The sequence below is a fragment of the Podarcis tiliguerta genome (genome assembly GCF_965153285.1).
Source record: "Podarcis tiliguerta genome assembly, chromosome: 5".
Lineage (NCBI taxonomy): Eukaryota > Metazoa > Chordata > Lepidosauria > Squamata > Lacertidae > Podarcis > Podarcis tiliguerta.
This window is the reverse complement of record NC_139538.1, coordinates 57,446,802-57,473,971: the sequence shown is the minus strand read 5'-3', so window position 1 is coordinate 57,473,971 and position 27,170 is coordinate 57,446,802. Positions and strand designations below refer to the sequence as shown.

The 27,170-nt window shown below is 41.3% G+C and overlaps 1 protein-coding gene across 8 annotated transcripts in view; it reads right to left on the bottom strand.

The window, feature by feature from the left end:
• The window catches only part of MGMT (O-6-methylguanine-DNA methyltransferase), a 175,170-nt gene that overhangs the window by 146,777 nt on the left and 1,223 nt on the right, over positions 1 to 27,170 (bottom strand). Inside the window, exons 1-2 of one of the 8 annotated variants that reach the window (XM_083439769.1) lie at positions 24,079 to 24,261; positions 11,845 to 11,892 (exon numbers count right to left, since the gene is read on the bottom strand). In XM_083439769.1, the coding sequence (XP_083295895.1) occupies positions 11,845 to 11,892; positions 24,079 to 24,233 (203 nt within the window). In that variant the 5' untranslated portion in view covers positions 24,234 to 24,261. Of the gene's footprint in view, positions 1 to 11,844; positions 11,957 to 22,195; positions 22,320 to 22,360; positions 22,385 to 23,120; positions 23,204 to 23,363; positions 23,683 to 24,078; positions 24,262 to 27,170 lie in introns of those variants that run through there. The other 7 variants (XM_083439771.1, XM_083439773.1, XM_083439772.1 and 4 more) reach the window with 7 other exon arrangements.

Below are 27,170 nucleotides of genomic sequence, written 5' to 3'. Positions count from 1 at the left end.
GACCCCATGGACCAGAGCATGCCAGGCACTTCTGTCTTCCACTGCCTCCCGCAGTTTGGTCAAACTCATGCTGGTAGCTTTGAGAACACTATGCAACCATCTCATCCTCTGTCGTCCCCTTCTCCTTGTGCCCTCCATCTTTCCCAACATCAGGGTCTTTTCCAGGGGGTCTTCTCTTCTCATGAGGTGGCCAAAGTATTGGAGCTTCAGTTTCACAATCTGTCCTTCCAGTGAGCACTCAGGGCTGATAGTTTGATTGGGGAGCAGAATCATCCATAAGTCAGTCACCTGACATCACACTGCTGCACGAGGTAGCATTTTGGCACATCTGATGGTTTTCTGATATGCAGAGCTTTGCAAGCACTGCTGATACAAGCTGTGCTTGCAAACCACTTTTTCACTTGGCTGATTTTTACCTGCCAAACACCTGACATCATATGCATTTTCTCATTGCTTTCTACGGTATCCTACGGTCATCCTACTGTGACGCTGTGGGTTAAACCACAGAGCCTAAGGCTTGCCGATCAGAAGGTCGGCGGTTCGAATCCCCGTGACAGGGTTAGCTCCCGTTGCTCAGTCCCAGCTCCTGCCAACTTAACAGTTCGAAAGCACGTCAAAGTGCAAGTAGATAAATAGTTAATGCTGTGGCGGGAAGGTAAATGACGGTTCCGTGCGCTGCTCGGGTTCGCGAGAAGCGGCTTAGTCATGCTGGCCACATGACCTGGAAGCTGTACGCCGGCTCCCTCGGCCAGTAAAGCGAGATGAGCGCCGCAACCCCAGAGCCGTCCACAACTGGATCTAACGGTCAGGGGTCCCTTTACCTTAAACTTACAACTGCGGTTGAAACTCAATCTTAGGTTACAATCCTATACACACAATACTGGAAATAAAGCCAGCAGAACACAATGGGCTTCTGAATTGGGGGTGGGGCTGCGTGCTATGTGCAATGGGAAAATAGAAAGGCAGGTGTGTCAAAGACCCAACTCCATTAAATATAAAGGGGACACATCAAGGACTCAATAATAACTCTTGTTTGAACATTCTAAGGTTTAACATAAGCCTGGAAAGGCAAGAGAAAAACCACCAAAACAATTTGCAGGAGTTTCATTTTAATCTTTCCTAAACCACCAATATCTAAACATTGTCTACTGGCAAAATATCAAGTTTCAGGACTATACAGAACATGAACACAAACTGTCATTAACAAGCTCATGAGATTTCCCATGAGCTTGAGAAAGCCAAAGAACGTAGCATTGGCTGAAGAAATGAACTTCTGAAGAAACAATGATCTTCTTCCTTTTTTGAAAAAATAACTTTCTACTCCTTATTATTATAAATTTATCCCGGAGTGTGTGTGGGCAATGCCTGGTGACATGTCAGAAGTGATACCAAATAAGGTATCAGTTGGACAGGAATCCTATTCAGCAGCTATGAAGTTCATTGCCCCATGAAGTATGCATAATAAATTATAAAAATGGTTTAAAAATGAAAAATGAAAAAATAATGCAGAGTTTGGTTAATTTTACACAGGCTGCAGAATCCAGTTTTTCTCCTTGGTGCTGAATTTATTTTGAGAAGATGGGGAATATGTAGGATGGTCATACCTAAGTTGCAAAGAATACATATCTGTATATCTGCTTTAGTGCTAGTTTAAAAAAAGAAGAAGAAAAAAGCATGCATGAGCAATGAAATAGAGGCTTAATATATTAAAGCTAGCCTCAAGTGTACCAGCTTTTCTATCAAGATTTGTGTGTCTAAATTAGTATGATCTTCCTCAAACATTTATTTTTGAAAAGAAACAGAAAGGTGCTCCAATACTTAAATTCAAAAGGCCTTTTGAAAACGAAGAAAAAGTTACTATCACAGGATGAAGAAGTCTTTGATAATTAGCTATTTTTAAAATACAAGCAATCTAACCTGCTAATGAGCAAAATAACTTTTAAAACATCTGATTAAAACAGAAGAAATAGATTATGCTAATGACTTTACCCAGTTACCTCTTCTATAGATCTTTTAGCACCAACTATTAATTATATCATAATGAAAGCACAAAGTCTAGACTAATTGAGTTTGTGAGTCATCTACCTGGAAGGGGAACTTTTTTGTGAGGGCAAAGTGAATGATCCCAAACGTGAACCAAACAGAGTAAATTTTGGTTTCACCTTCAGCTCTTTGAAAGTCAAAATAATATTTATACTCTCAACTTTTTTCTCCTTCGCTAACTATTAGTTTTAAGAATATAAAAATGTAAGAAGAGCTTGCCAGTTTGGGGGCAATGGCTCATCTAGTCCAGCATCCTGTTTTCACAGTAGCCTAACAGATGCCTATGAGAAACCCGCAAGAACGACCTGAGCACAGCATCCCTCTCCCCTCCTAAGGTTTCCAGCAAATGTTATTCAGAAACACACTGCCTCTGGTCATCAAACAGTTTCCTTCTAACATCAATACATTACTCGAAAGCAATGTAGTATATTAGTTAACAGTGATAGCTGCCTTCTGTGTAATAGGAGATTAAATTCACAAACCTTGATCATCATTTCAAAAAAATAAAAATCATTTTCTTTAAAATTCTGCAATTCTGGATGGTTGTTTATTTTTATTTACCGCTAATGGGAAAACATATTTTACAAATTATACAATGAGCAGCAAGCATTTCAGTGGTGGCTAATCCAACCAGTTTCAGGCATGGGGGCAGATTTGTGTTCAACACAAATGTTTATGTTTATGTGTAGCACTCGAAATAAATAAAAAAATTAAAAATTGTCCAGTAGCACCTTAAAGGTAAAGGTAAAGGTACCCCTGCCCGTACGGGCCAGTCTTGACAGGGTTGTGCGCTCATGTCACTCTAAAGGCCAGGAGCCAGCGCTGTCCACAGACACTTCCGGGTCACGTGGCCAGCGTGACACTGCTGCTCTGGCAAGCCAGCACAGCACACGGAACGCCGTTTACCTTCCCACTAGTAAGCGGTCCCTATTTATCTACTTGTACCTGGGGGTGCTTTCGAACTGCTGGGTTGGCAGGCACTGGGACCGAGCGACGGGAGAGCAACCCGCCGCGGGGATTCGAACCACCGACCTTTCGATCGGCAAGTCCTAGGCACTGAGGCTTTTACCCACAGCGCCACCCGGGTCCCAACTAAGTTTGTTCTGGGTATAAGCTTTCGAAAGCTTATAGAGACCAACCCAGAACAAACTTAGTTGGTGCTACTGGACAATTTTTATTTTTTTTATTTATTTCAACTGCATCAGACCAACACGGCTACCTACCTGAATCTAGTATGTGTAGCACTGTTATTTTTCCCTGCAGGAGCAAATAGGATCCATTCGACTTTATACAGAAGAAAACTAATGAATTATATAACACTTCAGCATCATCCCAAGTTCTTTCCTAGTTTCCCATTCTTCTTCAAAGCCCATTCTGATAAAGCCTTTCCTGCTCTACCTGGTTTTCATCCTTTCGTTGCTAAATGCTGCCAATTTATTCTACCCAGTCCTCAATTGCTTTACCAGATCCTGTCCCTCATGTACAACTTGGACTTTAAGCCCCAGGGCCATGTCACGTCTCTGTTCTGCATGATACCTCGCATGCTGCCAGCAGTAAGTATTAAACTACCAGCCTTACAACCTACTCATATACAAACAACTGATCCTGGAAAACACCTGACATTAAAACATTTAACTTGATATTCACTTGGGGGTTTGCGGCTCACAAAATGACCTAGACCTATGACTCCGTTTCTCTGATTCCACAAAGAATCAAGGAAATCTTTCAGTAGCATAGAGAGTATCCAGAGAACCAACACAGCAGACAATGCCCAACCTACTGAAATCCCATCATGGATTTTAAGGGATATCAAGAAGAGAAGAAACTAATTAAAGTTGAAATATCCTGAATATAATCTTTATCTGTTGACTCAGCTCAAGAGATTAAATCCCTATATACTTGGTTATATGAGAGAAAGAGAGAGAGAGATTAGTGATCCCTTCCCAGCTGTTAAGGAGCAATACCTGAATATAGATTTCTTGTGGGAGTCCATAAGAGAAGACAAAACATGTGATTGGAATGATGTCAGTTCCCCAAAGACACCAACTCATACTTACACAGAAAGAAAGACATCTCCATACCTTTATATATACACAAGAGGAAATATAACAGAATGATGCCTTTATTAGTGCCCAAAGCGAAAGAATAATGGATTACAATAGTTCATCCTGGCAATAGACAGAGTTGAAAGTAACATGAGCAGCTGATGTACAACATTCCTAATGCCGTTACATGAATATGCTTCTTCCATGAACGCAGCACTTCCAGTCCTATTTTTACCAAACTCTTCCAAAGTCCAAGAAACCAAGTCCTGAAACATTCAGTATGACTTGTAAGTCATTTCTGTCAATACTATTAGTCAGAATATTTGAATAAGAAAGGCAGAAAAAATAAAACCAAAGCTAGAAACTAGTTTGAGGGGAATACAAAATTTTGTTGTTTATTTCTATTTGTTTAAATCAAACAGAATAAGCACAGGGCTCCTTCTGCCCAAGAAGTGGACTGCAATCCAGCAGAGGCTCCCAGTGAAGGAAGAGTGAAAAGCAATGAACACCAATTCCTTCTTATCCCTACTGCTTCCCACGTCCCATGCCATGCCGTTCTAGAGGGTCCTGAAACTCTGCAAAGCAGATTTTCAACAAGTTCTGGAGGTCCTGAAGCAAGCTCACAGGAACTCTGGATCCAAGCTATGCAACTTAATATCCCCACCCATTGATCATCCCCATTTTCATAAAATTATGAACAATTCAACTATTATCTACTCTATTGCATCCCATATTGATTTACTCTTTCATAGCCCCATCTTGTACTGAGTCAAGAAGCTGATCTGGGTAAAGATATGCTAGAAAGACCTATATATTATTATCAATATATATTAATAATATATATTAATATATTTTAGGGCAATTCTAAAATACGTTAGCAGCTACAGTATATTTAATTTGTACGGTGGTGGTATTGCGACCTGCCTTAGGTCAGGTCAGGTGGCTCTGAGAATGTGAGGTTAAGAATGTACTCATGCAGATCATGAACCCTTGTTTAAATAAAGTCCTCTTTCACTATTTGGGTGAAATCAACACCCATCTGGCCTACAAAGCCCTAATACGCTAACAATACAGTTGCAATACTTGAGGTCCCAACCTAAGCAAGTTGTGTAATGCCGAGTTTTTAAAAATGAACCAATAATAATCAAATTTAAATCAAGTTTCAGGTCACTAACACAAGGTTTAAAGAAGGTTGCTGTTAACACTGCAAGTTGCTGTTGTAATTGATCCTATCGGTTTGGCATTTATAGATATATTTATTTCGAAAACATGTAATAAGGCTGCCCAATTCAATTACATTTTTTTATCATCAATGTGAATGTTTTGGTTGTTTTATCTATTTTAATATTTTGTAATAAACTTTTTTTTAAAAAAAAATGGATTCCTTTTTGCTGTTTTACAAAGTTTAGCATGGGAAGCGGCCAGAAAGCTACCAGATGTAAGAGAGAGACAAACAGGACTCTTAAATATATGGGCTTGGATCCCAAGAAACAAACAGAGAATTTCACTTGGCCAAGGGGGTTTCCCACATCCATTCACAGTACAGGAAAAGGACTATTTGCATGTAATAATAATCTAATAATTTATTATTTATACCCCGCCCACTCTGGGCGGCTTCCAGCAGAATATTAAAATACAATGATTCACGTAGAAGGCCTCAGGTTCTATCTCAAGCATCTCCATGTAGGGCTAAGAAAGAACCTTATCTAAAACTCTGGAGAGCAACTTCCAGCCCATGTAGACAGTACAGAGCTAGATAAACAAACATTTCAACTAAGTAGAGGTCAGCTTTCTATGTTCCCCCTGGTGCTCTTCACATCCTGGAAAATGACTTCTGAGATCTGAAGGGCCTCTATAAAAGAGTGCAATGCAGAATCCCATGGAAATCAGCAGTTGGCAAAAACTAAGCTAAACCTTGTGCTAGTGGGCACGCTTTTCATTCACACAAGGGACACTTTGGGTCCAAGCCGTGGTGCTGTGTAATTTCATGATATTTGAAGGAGGGGGAGAATAGCAATGGTATGGGGCAGAGCCAGCTCCTAAGGTGACATGCAGTAGGGATGAATGTGATTTTTCCAGGCTTAAAAAAAAGTCAACAAGAAAGAGGTAGGCACTTATCATCGCATGCCTTTTCAGAGAAGCACAGTTGTTTTGCAATGGTGACATGGTTGCTTTTGCTCTGGGTGGCATTACTCCTGAAAACTTCAATAGTAATGCCTCTCATACATACCAAGACGACCTCTCTTTATCCCATGCAGGGCCACTGCAGCTGCAAAGACAGCCAACTTTAGAAAAGTGCCTCAGCTGTCAAATTTGTCACTTAAACGTCAGAGGCAGACACATGCTCCAAGTCAAAATAAAATGGAAGCAATAATAATTCCCCCTCTTAAGGAAAAAATGCTTGTTGGTAGACTCCAGCATGACAGCCATATTCCATGGTTCAATGCTCACTACAGACTTGCCACTTGAGGGCAGAACGCATGATTAATTGAAATAAAACACGACTGTGTTAAAGAAAATATATTGCCAAGGTAAAAAAAAGAAAGACACCACAGCTAACAATATTTCAGATGTAGGGACATAATAGTATCGCTTCATTTTTATGACATCAGTTCACTAAATATAGAAAAACAATATATTCAGTAAACAGGCGGTTAGAGAGAGACCAGGCTTTTTCTGTGTTTTTTCCTAATCACTAATTCACTAAGAGAAAGAATGGCACCTCTGATCAACTACAAACAAAATACTGCATATATTCAACTTTAACACACATACATAAACAAATTATGTGCAACTTTCCCAAACATTGCCCTAACTCTTGACATGCAGATACAATACAGACAGCAATCATTTTAGACATATCCAATTGACGCGCAACCGCCAACATACGGGTCCTTTTAGACCCCGGAAGAGGGAGGAATGGGGGCAGAACAGAGTACATTGGCCTCATGCACTCTCTGCCATGTGTGGGGACCAGGAACAGAACCCCCATGCAAAATGGTCACCGCCTGTATTGTGTTTATATTACAAATCCATGGCATGTGTGTTCACGAAAACTGTGACACTGCCCGTTGCTTGCCTGGATGGAGAGGTATGCAAAGAGTGTTTTCACAATATTTTTTCACTGGTGTCTATAGAACCATAGTAGAAGGAATAGTAGTTCTGCTGGGGTGCCCAAGTGACAACCTCCACTCATGTGTCATTCATTCCCTTTCAAGATTTCTGGTGCTATCAAATAACAGGTTTCACTATGCCATATACACCTTTATTGCCATTTAGCCGTAGATACAATCCCTTTTCCCCAGTCTATAGGGATTGGGCTTGAAGTGGCCTTAGGATGGGACTCTGGGACCAGCTGTCAGGAAAAGAGATTTATGGGCTCAGGGAAGTGACCCCTCCTCTCTCAGCTCAATCAAATACACTATAAAGGTAAAGGTACCCCTGCCCGTACGGGCCAGTCTTGACAGACTCTAGGGTCGTGCGCCCATCTCACTCAAGAGGCCGGGGGCCAGCGCTGTCCGGAGACACGTCCGGGTCACGTGGCCAGCGTGACACCGCTGCTCTGGCGAGCCAGAGCCGCACACGGAAACGCCGTTTACCTTCCCGCTAGTAAGCGGTCCCTTTTTATCTACTTGCACCCAGGAGTGCTTTTGAACTGCTAGATTGGCAGGCGCTGGGACCGAACAACAGGAGCGCACCCCGTCGTGGGGATTTGAACCGCCGACCTTTCAATCGGCAAGCCCTAGGCGCTGAGGCTTTTACCCACAGCGCCACCCGCGTCCCACCAAATACACTATACAAGTCTGTAAATAGGATAGGTGCTGCCATCAGAGTGCATGAGGCAGTGTGGAGGATGGGAAGAAGGAGGCATGTGCATGCCGAAGGGCAGTGAGTCCTATAGAGGTGCCACCCGGGAAGATTGCCCTATCAGAGAAAAACAGGGAAGATGTGGGCCAAAAGATCAGATTGGTCCATGGAACACTCATCCCGACTGCCTCAGCTGTGCCTGGGTGTGGCTCTTTACCTATCCTAATGTGGGCTTATATCCTAGATTCACACCTGTGAAATTATGTGAAACATAAGCTATTACACCCAACTAGTGCTCCTGGCAACTAGGATGCCCGTTGATGTGTGGTTAGTTGGTTAGGGAACTGCTCTGTGGAGCTTGCAATGTGGGTTTGAGTCTCAGGCCCCTTTTTTAAGCAGACATGTAGAGGTTGAGTGGGGCATATTCACTCCTTGATGCTAGTGAGACTCAAATTCCCATTTCCTGTTCCTGCAAACCAGTGCCCTATGTACGGAACCACTGGGGGCTGCTGGTGGCAGAATGCATCTTTGGCCAACCTCACTGTTTATATGGCAAAAGAGTCTTTCTTTCCCTGGGTGGTGTTGAACTTTTGCCCGAATGGACTGTGTGTGCCTTGGAGATTGTTCTTCAGTGATACATCTCCAGTCCCAGCATAATTTAAGTGTAGGATTGCCTTGGCCATATGTTAGGCACACTCTTATATCTGTGCATCCTAAAGCTACAAAAACCCAATAAAAATAAAATTGTGGATTTTTCTCCAGGTTTAACTTAAGCCAATAAAATGTTTTTCATACATGAAACAGAGTGGCAAGATTTATAATCAAAATTGCATAATATTTCACAGGATGCTCTGTTATCAAAATCCACAAAAATTCAAAGGGCTGTTTCTTATATTTTCCGAGAAGCTCAAGTCAGAACAAACTAAGAGATAATGCAACTAGGCATAACACAATAAAAGATATTACCTTCGCAATGCATTATTGCTGCCAATTATAAGAATCACTTCAACTTAATTTCAAAAGCACAATCACCCTCAACTGTAACAGTCTCTTTTTTAAATTTCAAACTGTATTACATTAAGGCAATAACTCACCTTCCAGCTATAATATTGGTCTCTCTTATTTCAAAAATACATTTCATAAATACTTCATCGACAAGTCAAGCTAATTCAGGTTAATTTTATTGTATTTCAGTGCTATCTCACATTTGTGTGCAATTACCTCTATCATTTTATTGCTACGCCGGAAAGTAATCAGAGCAATTATTTGAAAAAGAAGGCATATAAATTTTAAGTCACAGTTGCTGGCATTTTTGATAAAATAGCAGCTTTATCTCAGAAAGTGGCAGGGACATCAGATAAATCATGCATCAGTCAAGTGTAGCTGACCCCCAAGTGCATTGCACAATATCAGAAGTGCTTCAAAAGAAACTTTCCTGCATCATCCATCATCCTCCATAATACTAAAATAGCTACACCTGAAGAGTTAGAACTAAAGAATAACAGTAAAACAGAATCCAAGCAATATGGGTAACACTATTAACAACGCTCCTCTTTAAACTAAACTATAAAGGAACCACTTGAATTTGCTTGTAAACAAATAAGTCCGGTTTCCATATTGTATCTTCAAACAAATAGCCCTACAATAACCAGCACCCCGACTAAATTCTATTCAAAATACTTGTCAGATCATACACTGAAAGAAATATAAGGCATAAACACACACCATCAGAGCTTGTGCAAATTTCACAAAAAGCAGGAAAAACATGTTCCGTGTTTACATGGCATTCATGGTATTAGAAGTTATCCATTCCTAGCAGAATTAGAACAAGGACAGAGGCAGCTGAAGAGCAAACACCACCATTTTTGCCAATGCCCTATATACAGTAAAAGGTAACGGTAAAGGTAAAGGGTCCCCTGAACATTAGGTCCAGTCGTGGCCGACTCTGGGGTTGCGGTGCTCATCTTGCTTTATTGGCCAAGGAAGCCGGCGTACAGTTTGCGGATCATGTGGCCAGCATGACTAAACCGCTTCTGGTGAACCAGAGCAGCACACGGAAATGCCGTTTAGCTTCCCGCCGGAGCGGTACATATTTATCTACTTGCACTTTAATGTGCTTTCGAAATGTTAGGTTGGCAGGAGCTGGGACCAAGCAATGGGAGCTCACCCCATTGCGGGGATTTGAACCGCTGACCTTCTGATCAGCAAGTCCTAGGCTCTGTGGTTTAACCCACAGTGCCACCCACGTCCCTCTATATACAGTACACATGGCTTAAAAGAGAAATAGTATCCAAGCATTGAGAGCAACACAATAGACCTACCACCATTAAAACGAAATACCTAGTGAAAGCACCAAGTGTGGGGGCAAGAACTGAAGACTGACTGAAGGATTCTTTGGTCTCCCTGTTCAACTGGTCTCAACTTTCAACGAGAAAATAGAAAACAAAATGAAAAACACACACATATTTTTCCAATAGGACTAGTGGTGCAATTACAAAATTTGAAATGTGCCCAGTGGTGCAAAGAGTTTGCCAACCCCTGCTCTAAATAAACACTCCTAACAGAATGGCCATTTGGATGTCTACCTCACTTCTTGCTTGTTAACTTCTTCAGCAAAGGAGTGAAATGTGCATCATTATCACAGACACAAGTGTATGTGTATCTATGTAGGGCAGGTTGTATTTTAAAGGAGCCTTACTGTAAGCTTTGCACAATTACCCAGTTTCAAGTGCAGTTTCCACAGTTTAGCCTCTAGTACGGCATTTCACTTCCCTCTGGCCCCCATTCTCTCCTCACTGAAAAGAGGAAAATTTTATAGCTTCTATGGGGAGGAGGAAATAATAAGATGGGAAACCCACAACCTATGTAAGCATTTAAAGTTGACCATTACAAATCATAGCGTCAAAAGATAAATGTGTAATCAAGCAAACAAGGAGAGGGGGTAACTGGGAGGAAAAGAAATTAATGTAATACAGGAAACAACCAATTTACACGTGGTCAGTTGACAAGTGACTGCACATGCACGCAGCACACCAACCCAGAAGTGGTCATAAAATGGGGCGGGTGGGCGTAATGGGGCAGGCTTATGAACACTCTGCCATCATGCGCTATGATCGGAATGCACTCCCCCCCACAAACACAAAACAGGGGCTGCCTGTAACTAAAGGCTATTCAGTTTTTCCTGGAGGTGATTGGAAGGTTGTGCGTGTGTGCGTGTGTGCGTGTGTGTGTGTGTGTAGGTGTCAGCCAGCCCCATGTTTTCCTCAAGCTGGTAAAAACTACCCCAGTAAATACAGTGCCAAAATCAGACTGTATCTACTGCACCTGAGTACTGTATGGTTCACATGTATAGAAAACAGTGAAAGAACACACCTACCAAAAACGAAAGGAAGGTTACCATAAAAGCACCTCAGATGTACAAGTTTAAGTGTGATCTATACAGAGGATGCTGCATCTCAGATGAGATATCAGCTAGACAATTTTGGCTTGATATTTTATACAATACAATTTTCTACAGAGTTTAGATTTATTGAAGAAATAACTGGTTTTATGTTAAATGCCTTGACTCACAATATGAATTTGAATCTGAAGTTTAAGGGTTTGTTGTTAGGTAGTGTTTTTGTTGTTGCTTTTAAAAGAAAAATAAAGATTCATCTAGCCACAGAAGAGCAGAAAACAGCTCAGTTAACCCTAAAAATACAGCAATCTTCAATTAGGTTATGCTCTGTGGAAGATAGATATGTGATGCGGAAAGGTCCACTGCTGCCTGTTACCAACCATGACAGAGCTACTGAGATTTACAATGCAGCATCAATCTTGTCAACCGGATTCTTAACACTGACTGCTGGACACTAGGGAAAGATGCCAACTACGTTATGCGAATTCTTCTCCAACATTATTACTTTGTGTGTGGACCCAAATGCACTATTTTCTGCCCATAGCAACTTACTTTTTGATGAAGTTTTGATGCCATGTTAAGTATATGAAGCAGCTCGGCCTAAGAGAAAGGAAAATTGAAATGCATTAAGAAAAAAATACAAAAGCATACATTTCATAGGCAACTAAAAGAGATACCATGCCCCCTCTTATTTCCCCTCTTAGATACGAGATCACAGAGAAAGAGAGAGAGGACTCAGACTTTTAGAGGATGCAGTACCAAACAGTGGGTGGGAAATTTCTTTTCTTGCAAGCAAACAGGAATTTTGCAGTTCAGTAGGTCATCTATCATCTGCAATGAGTCATAATCAACAGAATGAGATTATGAGGACTTCTCTCATCACTTGTCCTGTAAAATAGGGATCTACAGGATAACAGCAAGGCTTAAGACACATCCGAAAGCCTGTAAAAATAATGCTTAAAATATACTGTACTGTAGCTACTAAACACTCCATGTTTTTTTCCATATGCATATTGTTTCCTTCCTTAGATTAAACAAGATGCGCACAAAGGGCATTCTGAGATATTTTGCATATGTGAAGAAAAACAAGCATGAAATATTCCTATAAATTACTATGGCTATTAACGATTTAGTTTGCAAGACTGCTTTCAGCTGCAAGCAAAGGAAGACATAAAAACATTTACAAGGAAGCAAGTTTCACCAGAACTATTTGAAATGATTTGCAAATAAGGAGATTTAGAGTCAAGTTCATAGTACATATATATTTTTAATTCACTCTTCTACTTTATAGTGGTTTAGAGTAATGTTTTTCTTATAACCCAACTTTAGCGATGTTTACTTTCCATGAAGCGATAATGCAGGCAATCATTTACAAATGGTTAACTTACCATACTGTGCACATAACAACTTAGGTGGTCATCTGAATTGCCCGGCCTCTGTTGATGGACAATATTTTACCTCTCCTCTGCTGTCCCAGATTTCAGCTCAGGAGTGGAAGAGCAGTAAGGTTTTCTTCAACACCTTGCAGCACGAGACAGGTGACCAGCTTAACCAAGTGTTTATATACACACTGCAGTAAGTTACCACACAGGATTTGTCCCATTTATTTAAGTAGAACTTATTTCAGAGTAAGTGGGCCCAGGACCATGGCCTTAAAAGTGAGCATAGCAAAGCCGATGAAAGCCAAAATGTGTCAACATGAACACATGTGCCTAAGGACTTGTCTAAAGACACTAACGTGTGCATAAAAAAACAACCCCTTGTATGGTGGTGGACTGTGCACTTCCAGCTTGTAATTTTAACAATATAAAATGCAAAAGCACATTTGTATGAGTTGCCCAAATATTAAGATTGCAAAGCTTAGCTTCATTTTGTTTGCTGGAGGTCTTCCTTTGCTAAGTCAGATACACGTACCGGGAGTATTCTCAGATCTTAATTAGAGGGGTGGGGATGTTGAATCCTTAACAAGAAGTGGACTTCTCCCAAGTGTTTTGGTTAAATGTGTGTTAAAAATAAAGAGCTTTGAGCAGCCTGAATAGAAATTACATCCCCTTTCAATCATGCTAACCCAATTTAGTACAGGTAGTACAACCTGCCAAGACCTAGATTTCAAAGATGAAGTAGGGGTGGAGGGAGAGAAACCACTTTCAAAACTGATTGAGCCTTTTGCCTGATATTGTTCAATTAGGCACATTTTGTAAAAACAAAAATTATTTTCTAGACTGAATTTGCTATATTCGCTTTCCTTTTATTCCAAGGTATTTCAATTTACATAGCCAAAAACTGCTAATCATATTCAACTACAGCTCTAGACATTTTTCAATATTATTTCAAGTACTTCCAAAAACATTTGTATGTTTGCATTACACCTGACTGCTATAATTAACTGTATTTTAATGTAATAGCTAAGTTACAAGTCCAGGTCCAACTTACATACCATCTATCTTTTCCAACATCAGGTCAGAATGTTGAAATCTAACTACAGCGGTACCGTGGGTCAAGTACTGAATTCGTTCCGGAGGTCCGTTCTTAACCTGAAACTGTTCTTAACCTGAAGCACCACTTTAGCTAATGGGGCCTCCTGCTGCTGCCGTGCCGCTGGAGCACGATTTCTGTTCTCATCCTGAAGCAAAGTTCTTAACCCAAGGTAATATTTCTGGGTTAGCGGAGTCTGTAACCTGAAGTGTATGTAACCCGAGGTACCACTGTATCTGGATGGGGCAAAAATGCCTTTTCGTCCCCACATTAAGAGGTGCTATTATTGAGTCTACAAAACAAGAAACTGATAGGCAGTTTTTTTTCTTGAGTACATGATCATCCCTTTTTATTCTTGCCTTTCACAGCACACTGCCAAAAGAGAAGGGGTTGTTCCGACAGCATGGAACAAAGATCATTTCCAGGAGCAAGAACTATATGTAGGATGAGGTGGCGCTATTAAATCCACAACTTTATTGGTTACAAGTCATAGGGTATGGTAGCACACCGGGTGAGAATCCACTCACTGGAAAGCCAAACTGCTGGGTGATGCAATCAGTCTGGCTCAGATACCAGGGTAGCAATGAGGTGAGTGACAGGCATACCTGGTTTAGCATGGCTCAAACAGATAGCGTAGTTATTTCCTGGATACCTTTTGGATAGCATGGTGTCCACTTGCAGCCCACTTACCCTTAAATATGAATCTGACCCAAAGCTAGAAACGGTTTATACTGCAGTTTAATAAACACTTTGCATTTTGTTTTGTGACTTGAACAAAGGCCTTAAACTTTTATTTAGCAAATAACTCTTAATGACCTCACCCCCAGAGGAAGAGATTCAGGCTTCTCTTAGCAGACAAATGTGAAATTCCCTGCACTCCATCACAGCACTTAAAGGCAGGTTGAGAAGAAGTGGGAATAGCAGGGGTCAAGTGCTAGATCTCAAGTGATGAGATGGACTCAAAGAAAGGTTGTTGTTTTTTCCCTTTCAGCTTTCCTGCTGACTAATCAAAGGGAAAATATGGTTTTGAATTCCACCAAGATCCACTTGCTTTCCCACTTTTCCGCAGGGAAAGTATGTGCTGTGGAGGCAGCAGGCGCTTATAGATGAACACGGGGAAGCAAGCAGATAAGAAATAAACATTCCTTATGATTTATGGAAAATATACTTTTGAACCGCAGCAGGTTTTTTCCATATAAACAAAGCAGTTCAAATGAATCTGCCCAGACTGCTGGGCACTTTAAGTATTACACTTACTTCTATGATGTCCCCACACTTGGCACACTGTCAGAAGTGAGAAAATGCAGATCTGCACCCCTTCAATCTCCAATAAAATACAGTATTATTACAGGAACTTAAGGAGAGACTTGCTGGATCAGACCAAAGGCCTACTTAGTCCAGCATCCCTTTGTCAGTGGCCAAGCAGAAGCCTATGAAAAAGCTGCAAGCAGGACATGAGCACCACCACACTTTAACCACCTGGTATTCACAGACATACTGATACTGAAGGGAGTACAATAGATAGCCTTATCCTACAGCCATTTGTCTACAGCCCTTTTAAAGGCATCCAAGTCGGTGGCCATTAGCACGTCTCACAGTAGCGAATTCCTTAGTTCAACTATCTGCTGTACAAATAAGTACTTTCTTTTCTTCAGTAGCAGCCAGTATGGTAGGAATGGGCGGCCTGCCCTCTTGATACTGGCATTGCTGCAGATTACCTGGGCATGGATTGGGTGGGACAGGGTAGGCGTGAGAAGCAGAGCTACCTGGATGTAGCAGTGGAGTGAATCCAGTGTTTCCTCCAGTCACCCACACAGCCCTGACATCGCTGCTGCCCTGCCCAGTCCAGATGAGCTGCAGCGATGTTGGTGTTGGGAGGACAGTCCTATCCCAGAATACCAGCCACTATTCCTCAAAACCTCAGTCTCTAGCAACAGAGTTGAATCCAGGTGTGTGCTCATATTATGAATCTGTACCTTCAGCTTCATTTAGAAGAGGCTATCTCCTCAATTGTAAACACAAGAACCATTCTCCAACAATGCCTCCAACTTGTCAGGATCCAGCTTCGGGGTCTATCCAGCCCATTATCATCTCCTGGCACATGTCGGCATCTAGACAGCCTCACCGGATTTAGATGACATATAGATGATAAACAGAGCTGGTTTGTCGTCCACATATAGGTGACACCATGCCTGAAAGCTCCATCTGACTCCTTCCAGCAGCTTTACATAGATGTAAAAAGCATAAGAGTACAAGATGGGGATTCTCTGGGAACCCACAGACAACACAAGTTTGCCAGTGCTTCTCTTTGGAAACTTATCTTCAAGTAGCAGCTGAACCAGTGAACCACCATGCCTCCCAATCTGAATTCCAATGTTTGTAGTGGAACTCCCAAAATAGGCCCCTGAGGACTAAGCATTCTCAGCAGCGCTGAATGTTGAGGAGAAAAAATTAATATGGGAGTAGGGCAGGGAATGCAATGGCATACCGTGGAAGAAGAAGGCATAGCTGGAACCCAGAACAGGGGCATTTTTACAATGCATAACCTAGCATTACTTGTCTGGCCTGTACATACAGGGTTTAGAATTTCCTGAACATTTGGTCTTATATCAATCTCCACATAGATGTTCAAGCATGTTCTGAAAATAACAGAAATAAATCTTGGTTTGAGAAAACTGATGGCACTCAGTAAGGAGTCATAATTTTTCCTTAGTCATTTAGCTGGCTTGAAATGTCACGGATGCTTTAACAATTCACACAGCTAGACACAGCTCCAAGAGCTGTGTTGTTATTTGGCAAACCGATTGAGGCCAAGTGCATTCTCTGCTTGGTAGATCAAGGAATGATGTTGGGAGTCTGTTCCAAAGCAAGCTACAGCTCTGCTTTCACAGCTGGACATTAGAAGTGTCTTAGCTTGCCACTAAGAGAGATCCCAGCATGAGAGAAAGCAGTAAATATGGCTGAAATAAGAATCTACCTCTATTCTCTAAAAGAATTACAGTATTCAGAAAGCGTTTTTATAAAACAGCCCTTTTTTACACAAACACACAGCCTCACAGATTTCCACAAATGTAGGTTGTAAAAAGAAGCTATCTGTAGATGTAATGTTTCTACCTTTTGCTTCCTACTTTCAGCTGATAGCCACTGTTCTGGATTTCAGGTTTCAAAATACTGTACAATGGAGTCAGTATTCCAACTTATATGCTCTTTTCCTGAAAACCTCCAGGAAGGAGATCCCACAGCTCCCTTAAACTGCTCATTCTGCTGCTAAACTACTGTTCTTACCGATGTTTGATTTAAATCTACTTCCCAGTCATTTATTCCCATTGCTTCCGTTCCGGTCCCTTGTGGATAGGGTGGGCGCACCTTTCTCTTCATTGTGAGTACCTTTAAATATCTGAAAGCAGTCAACAAATTCTACCAACAGGAGAAGAGTCATGGACGAACAGTCTTGTTTTTCAGGATTATTGAAACAGTGTTAAAAATCACTAAACCTGACTACAATTAAAAAGAAACATACAATAGCTATGTTTAAATATGTATGCATATTCCAAAATATTATTTTTCTGTGGTGGTGAAGGGAAACCCTGATACACAGTGGATACAGTCTCATTTTAGCATTCAAATAAAAGCTATTATTACATCAATCCAGACTATGCATAAAATTCCATATGAAAACATTTAAAGTACATTAGATTTTTTGGTCAAGATGAAAAGACTAAAAAACCTAAGCAATCTATTCTAATTGGGTTCCCATGGTAACTGTACAATTGGGTTTTTCAATGTAACATCCCAAAGGCCCAATGCACACTTGTAAAATATACTTCAAACAGCCTGAATTGTTTTTACATTACAGCACTCCCAGGAAGATCAATTACTATACATCCCCACCCTAACTATTAGTGGCAGGAGATGTTAACACTATTGGCCATATTAACATATGTCATGTAAGAACCACCACGTATCGCCATAATTATTTAAAAACTAAGCTGCACACTTTTAGATCCCTCAAACGTGTTTTAATATATAAAGCCAATACTAGCGGTCATGTTTACCAAACGTAAGAAATCAAGCCCAAATATATGCCAAGCAATTTTCCTTTTTATATTGATTTCAAGGATAAACAGAATCAATCATTAATAATTACATTATAAGATGACCCTGAGGGTTAATCATATTCTTAGAGATTCTCACTATGGAATTATCAACAACCACTAAATGGAGATAACTGAAAAGAATTCAAATCCACATTTTAAATATTAATGGCACCATATAAAACAAAGCATATCCACTAACAGATGACTTTTATTTGCAATAATTATAGCAGCAATCTTCTTACCCCTCCAATTCAAGCGCATTTCTACCACCTAGTTCCAATTTCAGAAAGCAACAGCTTAGGCAGTAACTATAAACCACACAAGACAATAAATACATTTGCACTTGCCCCATCTTAAACCCACTGGGTGCAATCTACGAAGTGCTGGTCCTATAGAACCCCGCTCTGTTTCTAACCATCCTTTTTATACTTCAGGAGCTTAGTGCCAGATAAAGCCAAAATATTTCACTTATTTTGCTGTTCAGGATGCTATTTACACCCAGGAGACAGTCTCACATAGCCTGGAAGGAGCAGGTAAGTCAACGGGACTAGTCATAAGTGTGCACAGTATAATCTTTATGGTGAGATACCCACCCAACTTTGAGTATTCATCTTTCCAAAGATTATTTGCTTCACAGGATAAACAGTTCCTATCAATAACAGCATTATTTTCACATGCAGTGTGCATGACTTTGTGAACATTCCCTTCAAACATAGTAAAGTTGGTCAAGAAATTGTACTGTCAGATGGCATTTTGTTGGTCTCTCTAAAGCCAAGTTCTCAGATATGCTCCCAGAATGTTTAATTGCTTTTAGAATGTTTCAACTGTTTTCGAATGGGTTTTTTTGTTTTTGTTTTTTTAAAAAACTTTTTGCTACGTATTTGTTTGCCACCTTGGGCTTGCTCAGAAGGGAAGGATATAAATTCAATTCAATAAATAATTATCACGAACAAGTTCAATGAAGTATGAATTTGCGGCACTTCACTGGTTAAAAGAGATCTGGCCAATGGCATCCTCTTATAAGTAGATATTCTACTTATTTCCCTTCTGCAAAAGCAATGCTCTGTTCTAAACTTTGTGCTCAATATACAGTACTATCACTTGGACTTGTTTTTTTCAGGGGGTCTTCTTTGACACTTTACTGAGCAGTGGAAAAGTCATTCAAGAACACCAAAGTCCTGAAGAGCACTCTAAATAAATACCAAAGCAGTATCCTGCATCTGAATGGTCTCCATACTGAAGATAATTATTTCATTGCTTGCATTTTACACTGATTGATCTGAATCACAGTAACACAATTTAAATACCATTATAATGGCAACTGATTCATCATCACCATCATTTACAAGGCAGCATTAGTACGCTACAGTGGTACCTCGGGTTACATACGCTTCAGGTTACAGACTTCGCTAACCCAGAAATAGTACCTCAGGTTAAGAACTTTGCTTCAGGATGAGAACAGAAATTGTGCTCCTGTGGCGCGGCAGCACCAGGAGGCCCCATTAGCTAAAGTGTTGCTTCAGGTTAAGAACAGTTTCAGGTTAAGAACGGACCTCCGGAACAAATTAAGTACTTAACCTGAGGTACCACTGTATCTACTAATAAGTATTGGTTGAAAGAAGTTTGGAGGGCAGCAAGCAAGCAGTGGTGCCCAGTAAGGATGAAACTGGGACTATTAACGACATAAATTTTGTGGAGTCAGAGATAACCACTGAAGTGGACAAGTTCATTAAAGACCCCAAATGATTCAGGGTGGTGGAAACTGAAACAAACTACCAAAGCACCAATAGCATCCTTCCAAACCAAGTGAACAGAGAACAAAATGGCTAACTCATGTAGGACAGACAATCAGTGGTTGTTATCCTTGATACTTTCAGCTTTGGAGAGACCTTTTCAGACTTCCTAAATTTCCTAGGTTCATCCTAAATGTCTGCACAAAGTAAGATGCAAGATACTTTGGGCTCCATTGTCTAGCAGCTAACTTTGTTCATGTGGCACCATAGCACTTTCATAATCTAAAATTACCCACAATTAAAATTGCTGAAAAACATGGCTTCCTACGACACCAATTTTACAAGTTCCCCCTTCAAAAATTAGACCAGTTGTCTTATATTTCTGCTATATTCTCTCTTTTTTTGCCAATCCAAATATCTTAAGAAGACTCTGTGAACTAGAGAACTGCACAATCTGTCAATAAAGTAAGCTTATTTTGAACTACTGTCCATATGACTCAATTTGTCAGTAAAAACTGCCACCAGCGCTGTGCTTGCAGAAAAATGTCCATAAATGCATTATTGCGACTGGCAGATCGATGTCTATAATAAAAACAAATAGATTTAACAAGTGCTTGCTTTTACGAGTTATGCTATTGGTAGAACGTGCATTCAGTTTCGCCCTTCGACTTCTGGGAATGGGCAATACAGACAGCACTGGATACTTTGCTGACTACACAAGTGTTGCAAACAGGAAATTATTCTAACACGGGAAATCTTTAAAAGTACATGATGCGTTCATAAACATAAAGTTTAGAATTTAAGCTATCACACATCTAGGATTTTTGTTCATTCTGTAAGTTTCTTCAAAACATGCAAATTTATCACTAATAACAGGCACCACTTTCTTTCCAGCAAGAAACTGGAACTCTCTATAAAAGAGCTGCATTGTGCCCAGAAAGGCTCACTATTCTTGAGAATGGCGCAGAAAGGAACAGTATTTTGTTCCCATGAGACTATGATTCATCTATGATCTGATTGAGAGAAGCCACCACTGTATAACCTAAAGTTTTTAACATGTGCAGTAGGGTGTCATCTTTTACGTTAGTGGTCTCTAGGGTAGTGTAAGAAGTAGTTATGTATTGTTCAGACAGGGCAAGATTCTTAACTGTATTATTACATATGCGGTAATGTTAACAAAACCCCTCGTTCTCTCTCGAACTTCATTTAGGCTGAAAATACACCTATTATATTGCTGCTTTTTTTGCTACTGGAAATTAATGCAATTCCAAAATCTGCACTTTAAAGAGGGCTGTTGAACACTAGCTGTATGTTTATCAGGAACACTCTTAACATTCTACCCAAAGCGCCCTAACAAATGAGCTTCTTAATGCCTTTCCAGGTCAGGCCCGGGTGTTTTGTGTTTAAGCAATCCCTGATAGCCTTCCCAGTGGGCATGAGCTTCTCCTTCAGGCTACTATCACTTTAGCGATGCCATTAACTGATTCTCTACATACGTTAAGCATTAAACAGTGGTGACAAGTTAATTACAGAGTTATCAGGAGATAAAGTAGCCAGGGTAACACAAGTTACAGTATAACTACTATAGCTTCCTATAGAGCATCTGTGCAGTTGCTGCATAAGTGGTGTAATTAACTTGTCATGGATCAGGCTGCAGATAAAAGTTGCTGACGCTGGCTTGCAAGCACACCTACCTGGATTCATAAGCTACTCCGAAATCTTTAAAATATGTATTTATTTCAAAAGAGGGAATCATTGTGACCTATTAGCACACCATCAAAGTCTGCAAAGCTTTTGGCTAACTAGATAAAGACAATGAATAAACATGGGTTACAGGGCTGGAAAAAACTACCGGCAGCGTGGGTGGTGTTCAACTACACTTTATTCAGCGAAAACCCACTGATATTAATGAACATGACTAAGCTAGGTCCATTCATTGCAATGGGTCTCCTCAGAATAAAGCTTAGCAGAATGCCACCCCATACCTGGTTACCTGAGCACTTGAAACTGCAATACTGGCATTTAACAATCAAGTGTTTTTGAGCTCCCTAGATGAATAGTTACTAAAAATCTGGCATTGCTCCCAAAACATTTCAATCTCCACCCCCCAAATGTCAGTATGTCCACCAGCTGATTACCTCTAACGTAACCTAGAGACAATGGTACCAACATTTACAGTGCCATCACTTTTAAACTATTTGGGATAAACGTAGCTTGGTTTTCAATGAAATGCAGACCTGAGAAGGGTCTTTAATATAAATATATTTAGTTTTGGAAGAGTAAAGTAAGACTAGCTTGGTTTCAGAGAACTTACTTAGCCTATTTCCTATTCAAACACACCAAAATACAGTAGGAGCTGTTCTCACATCAAACTTGTATTCTATTCTCTTAATACCTGGATTCTGAACTGCTGGGGAACACATAAAGGCCACCCCATATACGTGTTAATTAACACAGAGAGGGTTGTACAACTCTCTAGAGCGGAGTATCCAATGTGCGGCCCACATTTGTTTGTCCCCTCAGCCCTCGTGCTACCTGGCTTTGGGAAGGCAGCACGAGGGCTGAGGGGACAACAAATGTGGGCCGCACATTGGATACTCCGCTCTAGAAGCTCACACACCACAGCTCGAGAACCCCTGTTCCAGAGAATATAAGTATTTTGAAGTGGAGCTGTTGAGCACAAATACAAAAATGAAAGCTATGGCGATTAAAATGGCTTGTAGTGGCAGTGCATTAAAAAAGATATGCAGAGGTGGGACTGACCATGTTTTATGGCATAACTGTCACAGAAAGCACCTGTGTCATAGAGGCATTTGGAGATTTTGGACACGAGGCAGCAACTGATTTCAATAGAAAGAGGGGGCATGATTACCCCTCCAGAATATTCACCAGGCTGAGGAAAAGAGGCGTGTGTGTGTGTGTGTTTATATATATATATTTAAAAGGCTCGTTTGTTTTCTAAGCAACCCTGCTGGGCGCTTTTTATTAGGAAGTCAACTTTCAGAGCCGCTCTTTAAGTACAGCTCTCCTTTTGAGAATTCCCTCTTCGGGACGCCGCAGCTTGACATTACCCTCCCTCCACCAGAGAAACGCACAGCATGTTACAAAACCGCCGAGTACGGCGGAGCTAAGAAGGGAAAACAAACAAGCCGAAGAAACCAACGGAAGCGCGTGGGAAAGGAGAAGGGTGAGGGCCTTGGGTGGAATTGAACTGAAACCAAAACACTCGCTTAGAAAGGAGAGTTCCTCTTTGAACGGAGTGGAAATTTGTGGCGAGCCGAGAGGAAAAAAAAGCCCTTTGGGGTTGGACTTTCTCCTTCGCCGCACTTTCCCCTCGGTTGCACGCCACCCCCTCGAGCCCGGGAGACTTCAGCAAATTTCCAGCGAGGAAAAGCAAAGCGCCAAACTCATCATGGTTTTCCTTTTAAAAGTCTTGCAAGTTATACAAGCTGCCTGCGCCCGAATATAGGCCATTTCCCCCTCTTATCTCTGAACGCCGGATGCAATAGGGGGGGAAAGACACCTTGGCGCTTGGCAAAGGAATCCGGGCCACACACACGCCTGCCGGGCACACGAGTTGTGGTTTGTTTTTGTTTTAAAGCACCAGGGAGGCAACGAAAGCAGGTGGTGTTAAATCAGCGCTGCGTTTCTCTTTTACCGCTCCTTTCTGGAAGGACACTTGTTCACACGTTCCCCCGTCCCGTCAGGCTCACTGTTTTACCAGCTCAACAAACAAGTCCCTTGCCCGGGATACGAAGGGGCTCACCTGCAAGCACAGGGAAGAAGGCTCTTAAGGCACTTCTGGGCGGGAAAGAAAGACGAGCGAACGTGCAGGATGACGGGAGGTTAAGGAAGCGGGAGGAGGGGCGAGAAGAGAGTAGACAAAACTGGGGGGCGGGGGGGGGGAGGCGGAACAAGCCCGAATTTCTCTGGGTTTTAACAGCTGAAGAGGCCACTGGCCCGCACCTGCGCCCAGACGCTCACTGCTCCGGGGCGGGTGGTGAATGCTTTCCGACGACCTTTTTATTTTTTAGCACGCCCGCCGGGCTGAGACAATCCCTAAACCGTCGGCCGACCAATGAGTGTCAAATGAGTGGAGGCAGAAGGCGTAGCCATCCGTAAAGCGACACTGCAATCCTCTGTATTCAGCTGGCTAGGCGGGCGTGAGACCCCATTGAACCCGGTGCGACTTGCTTCCGAGTAAGCATGCATCGCCCCCCATCCCACCCCGCCTGTCGTTTGGCAGCCGCCTTGGGAAGGGACGAGGCCTCGTCTATTCCTCTGCAGTTTGCAAGAGCTTGCACTGCAAAACTCAACAGTTCTAAGCTTCTCAGAGAGTAAACATGCCGCCTAGTTACACAGCTGCTGCTGCTGCTGCTACTGCAGCTCCTAAAGCTGAAAACGGCTTTATTTCTGAGTTGCATGCGCAGAGAGCTGGAACTCCCCGGCTGAGCTTCTGCGACACACACGCTTTGGCTAACCTGAAAGAGACGAAGTAGAACGGCCGGGTTTTCCTCCGCTGAACGGAAAGGGGCAAATGTGTTGTGCAGGGGTGGTTTGCCTTGTGGGAGTTGTAGTTGAAGCGGTGAAAGCCGAGCAGCTTATTTCCGATAGTGTAAACTACAATTCCCAGCATGCTCCAAATACCTACTTCTCCCAATGCAGCGACTTAAACAAACCTCATTCCTCTACTCTTTTTAGCTGTAGTTTGGGTGTGGGTGGGTGTTAGAATAGGTTTCCAGTTTATCACATTTTATGTCTGACCAAGAAGCCAAGCAGGCACTATAAGGGAAGCTCAGAGGAGAGGCTGCACTTTTCCAATAGGTACCACTGTGACTTGCGGGGAGGTAGCCTGTTTATTCTCAGAGGCATTTGCTATTTTGGTTCTGTTTTGGTATGTGATATGAAATCCGGTTGCGGGGAGGTCCTTCTTAATCAGCCATATGGGGCAGAGGTTCTTAGACTGTGGTCTCTAGAGGGTCCGTGATCTGGGTGCCAAAAGGGATGTATTTTACTTCGATTTCCTTCCTGTTATTTTAAAAATTGACTTGTGAAAAAAGAGAGCAATGAAGTTTGTCAAGAGATTTTTCATATGAAACTGTACAGCACTGTACAAACTTTAAGCATTATTATCACCATCAGTTTACTGGACACCTGTACCTTTAATTGCTTCCTATGTTGTGAAATACAGGTGCTGATGTTCTTTCTGGCATGAAAACAAGTGAGCAGAACACTTCCATCAGTTCAAGTTTTGTATATCAGCTGTTGAAAGATAAGAGAGCAAGCACTTTTTGTTTTTTAAAGGGGGCAACCCTAATTAATAGTACTGTACAATCTTATAATGAAGGGCTGTTTGCTACTAGCCTTTCTTCTATAAAATAAAAAGTACATGGGCAGTTCTAGAAATACTAAAAAATATATCAGCCACATGTACATTCCAGAAGATGGACATGGCTTTTTGAAGCAGAGTTTTAAAGACTCAATGGGCTTCGGTATGCCTAAAGATACGTACACTATATCATGTTGAGTGGGTGACCCAATTTGTTTTACAGTGTCGAAGTCTAGTTCACTGAACGTATCATCTGTGCGTCCACAACAGCTGTCTGAAATGTACACACCTCAGCTTAAATGCAGTTTGGAAATCAGATGGTTTGAGGAAAAGTACATCATAAATACTTGAGTATTTCTCAAGAAGCCATGGGCTACAGATGGATTGTGGCTAATGTCATTGTGTAATTGGCTTCAAACACCAATAGTGGGAGCATATTGGAGCTGGAGTAAATATGTATACAGCCTAACTCTGAATATGCTTAAGTAAACTGTGTTGGAAACAGGAACCAACTGCAGTTGCTCCATAATGAGGGGAAAGCACTCCATATTCCAGGAATCAGACCTGAAATTGAAAACTTTACTGTGTCCTAGGCAGGGCACAGTTTTCTTTGTGGCTTGGGCCTGCGTTTCTTCCTTTGCACAAAAGAAGAATTCATTTGAATGATCTGAGCTAAACAATAGTGTTGCACTCCACCCCGAAGACACCCCATTCACCAAGATGTAAGATTCCAGGAGTTCAAGCCAGAAATCTAGCAGGTGAACCTTTCAGCCTCAAAGTCTGTTCAATAGCCTCAGTTTTTGTAGCGGGAGTCAGTCAGGACTCTGCCTTCCCAGGCCAGGTGGGAAAGGCCTGCCAGGCAGGGAACAGGTCTTCCAGGACGTTCCAGCTAAGAATGAGAGCTGGAAAAACCCCAGTTCTAACCCTCAGCAGTGACCCCATGGGAGGCCTTTTGGAGCCACCACCTCTTGAGTTTCAGCCCATACAATGCATAGAATAATAGTAGTGATCTACCTTGCATGTAAGGATGACTAGGATTGAGCTACATGGCCCATGCAGTTGTGAGCCTCATTCAGGCTCTATAATTTAGCCAAATGATTAATTCAGCACTCACTATGGGTGACATGATTTTTGATGCAATTCAGAATAATGACAGGCATGATTTTTTGCTTTTGCTGAATGTAAAAGTCCATGTTAATCTTGGCTTCATTAAAAAAACACTGAGTTGGTAAATCAATGATTAAAATCAATGATTAAAAGCACAGAATAGTTTGTAACAATTGTTTTTGAAATTTAGCAAATAATTTGCATCACTGAATATTGAAGAGCGCTATCCATTATGTGATAGATAAGGGTAACGTAGCACATTTCAGAATAACTTCAAGGAAATTATTGGTACCATATATATATATATGTGCGCAAATATTTAGAAAGACTTATTTAATATTTTGGAACAAAGCAGATCACTTGCATCCTCTTTTTATATATGTTTGCAGCATGGTCCTCAACATGTCTACTCAGATGTCAAATTTTGCTCTTTAGTAATACAGGGATCTAAATAAGGAATGCGAATAGTTCTTATTTGTTTGTTTGTTTGTTTGTTTATATCTCACATTTTCCCCACAGCTGAGAGTCAAGGTGGTTTCCAAAAAAATTAAACATGGGTAAAACACAGAAAGCTAAGAAATAGTTTAAATGTTCTTAAAGTTTAACAGAATCAAAACAATATAAAAACAAATTATCAAAATGCAGATATTAAAACAGCACAACACTATAAAAAACCGTTTCCATAAAAACAGTCAGTTCTCAAAAGCCTGTCAGAATAAAACAATATTCAGCTGCGGGCAGAAGGACAATAAGGAGGTTGCCAGGCTAGTCTCTCTTGGGAGTTCCAAAGTCTGGGTGCAGCCAAATTTGCATCCCCATCAATTTTTTTACATTTGTACCCCATCTTTCATTCATGGAGCACAGAGTAGCTTTTTATCTTGATAACCCTGGGCTGCAAATGAATTTGATAGATGGTGAGTTCCATGTCTGAGCAAGGATTTGAGCTTTAGGTTTCCCACATCCAAACCCATCATCACCCACTGCTTCCAGATTGTGTCCACGTGACGCTATATTAGGCCAGGTTCCAAAGAACAGCAAAACAAATTATGTAAGCCCAAGAGGAATTTTATATTATTATTTTTTTCTACCAGTGGACCTCATCCTACACGAGGCATTTTCAGAAGCAGTTTACAAAAT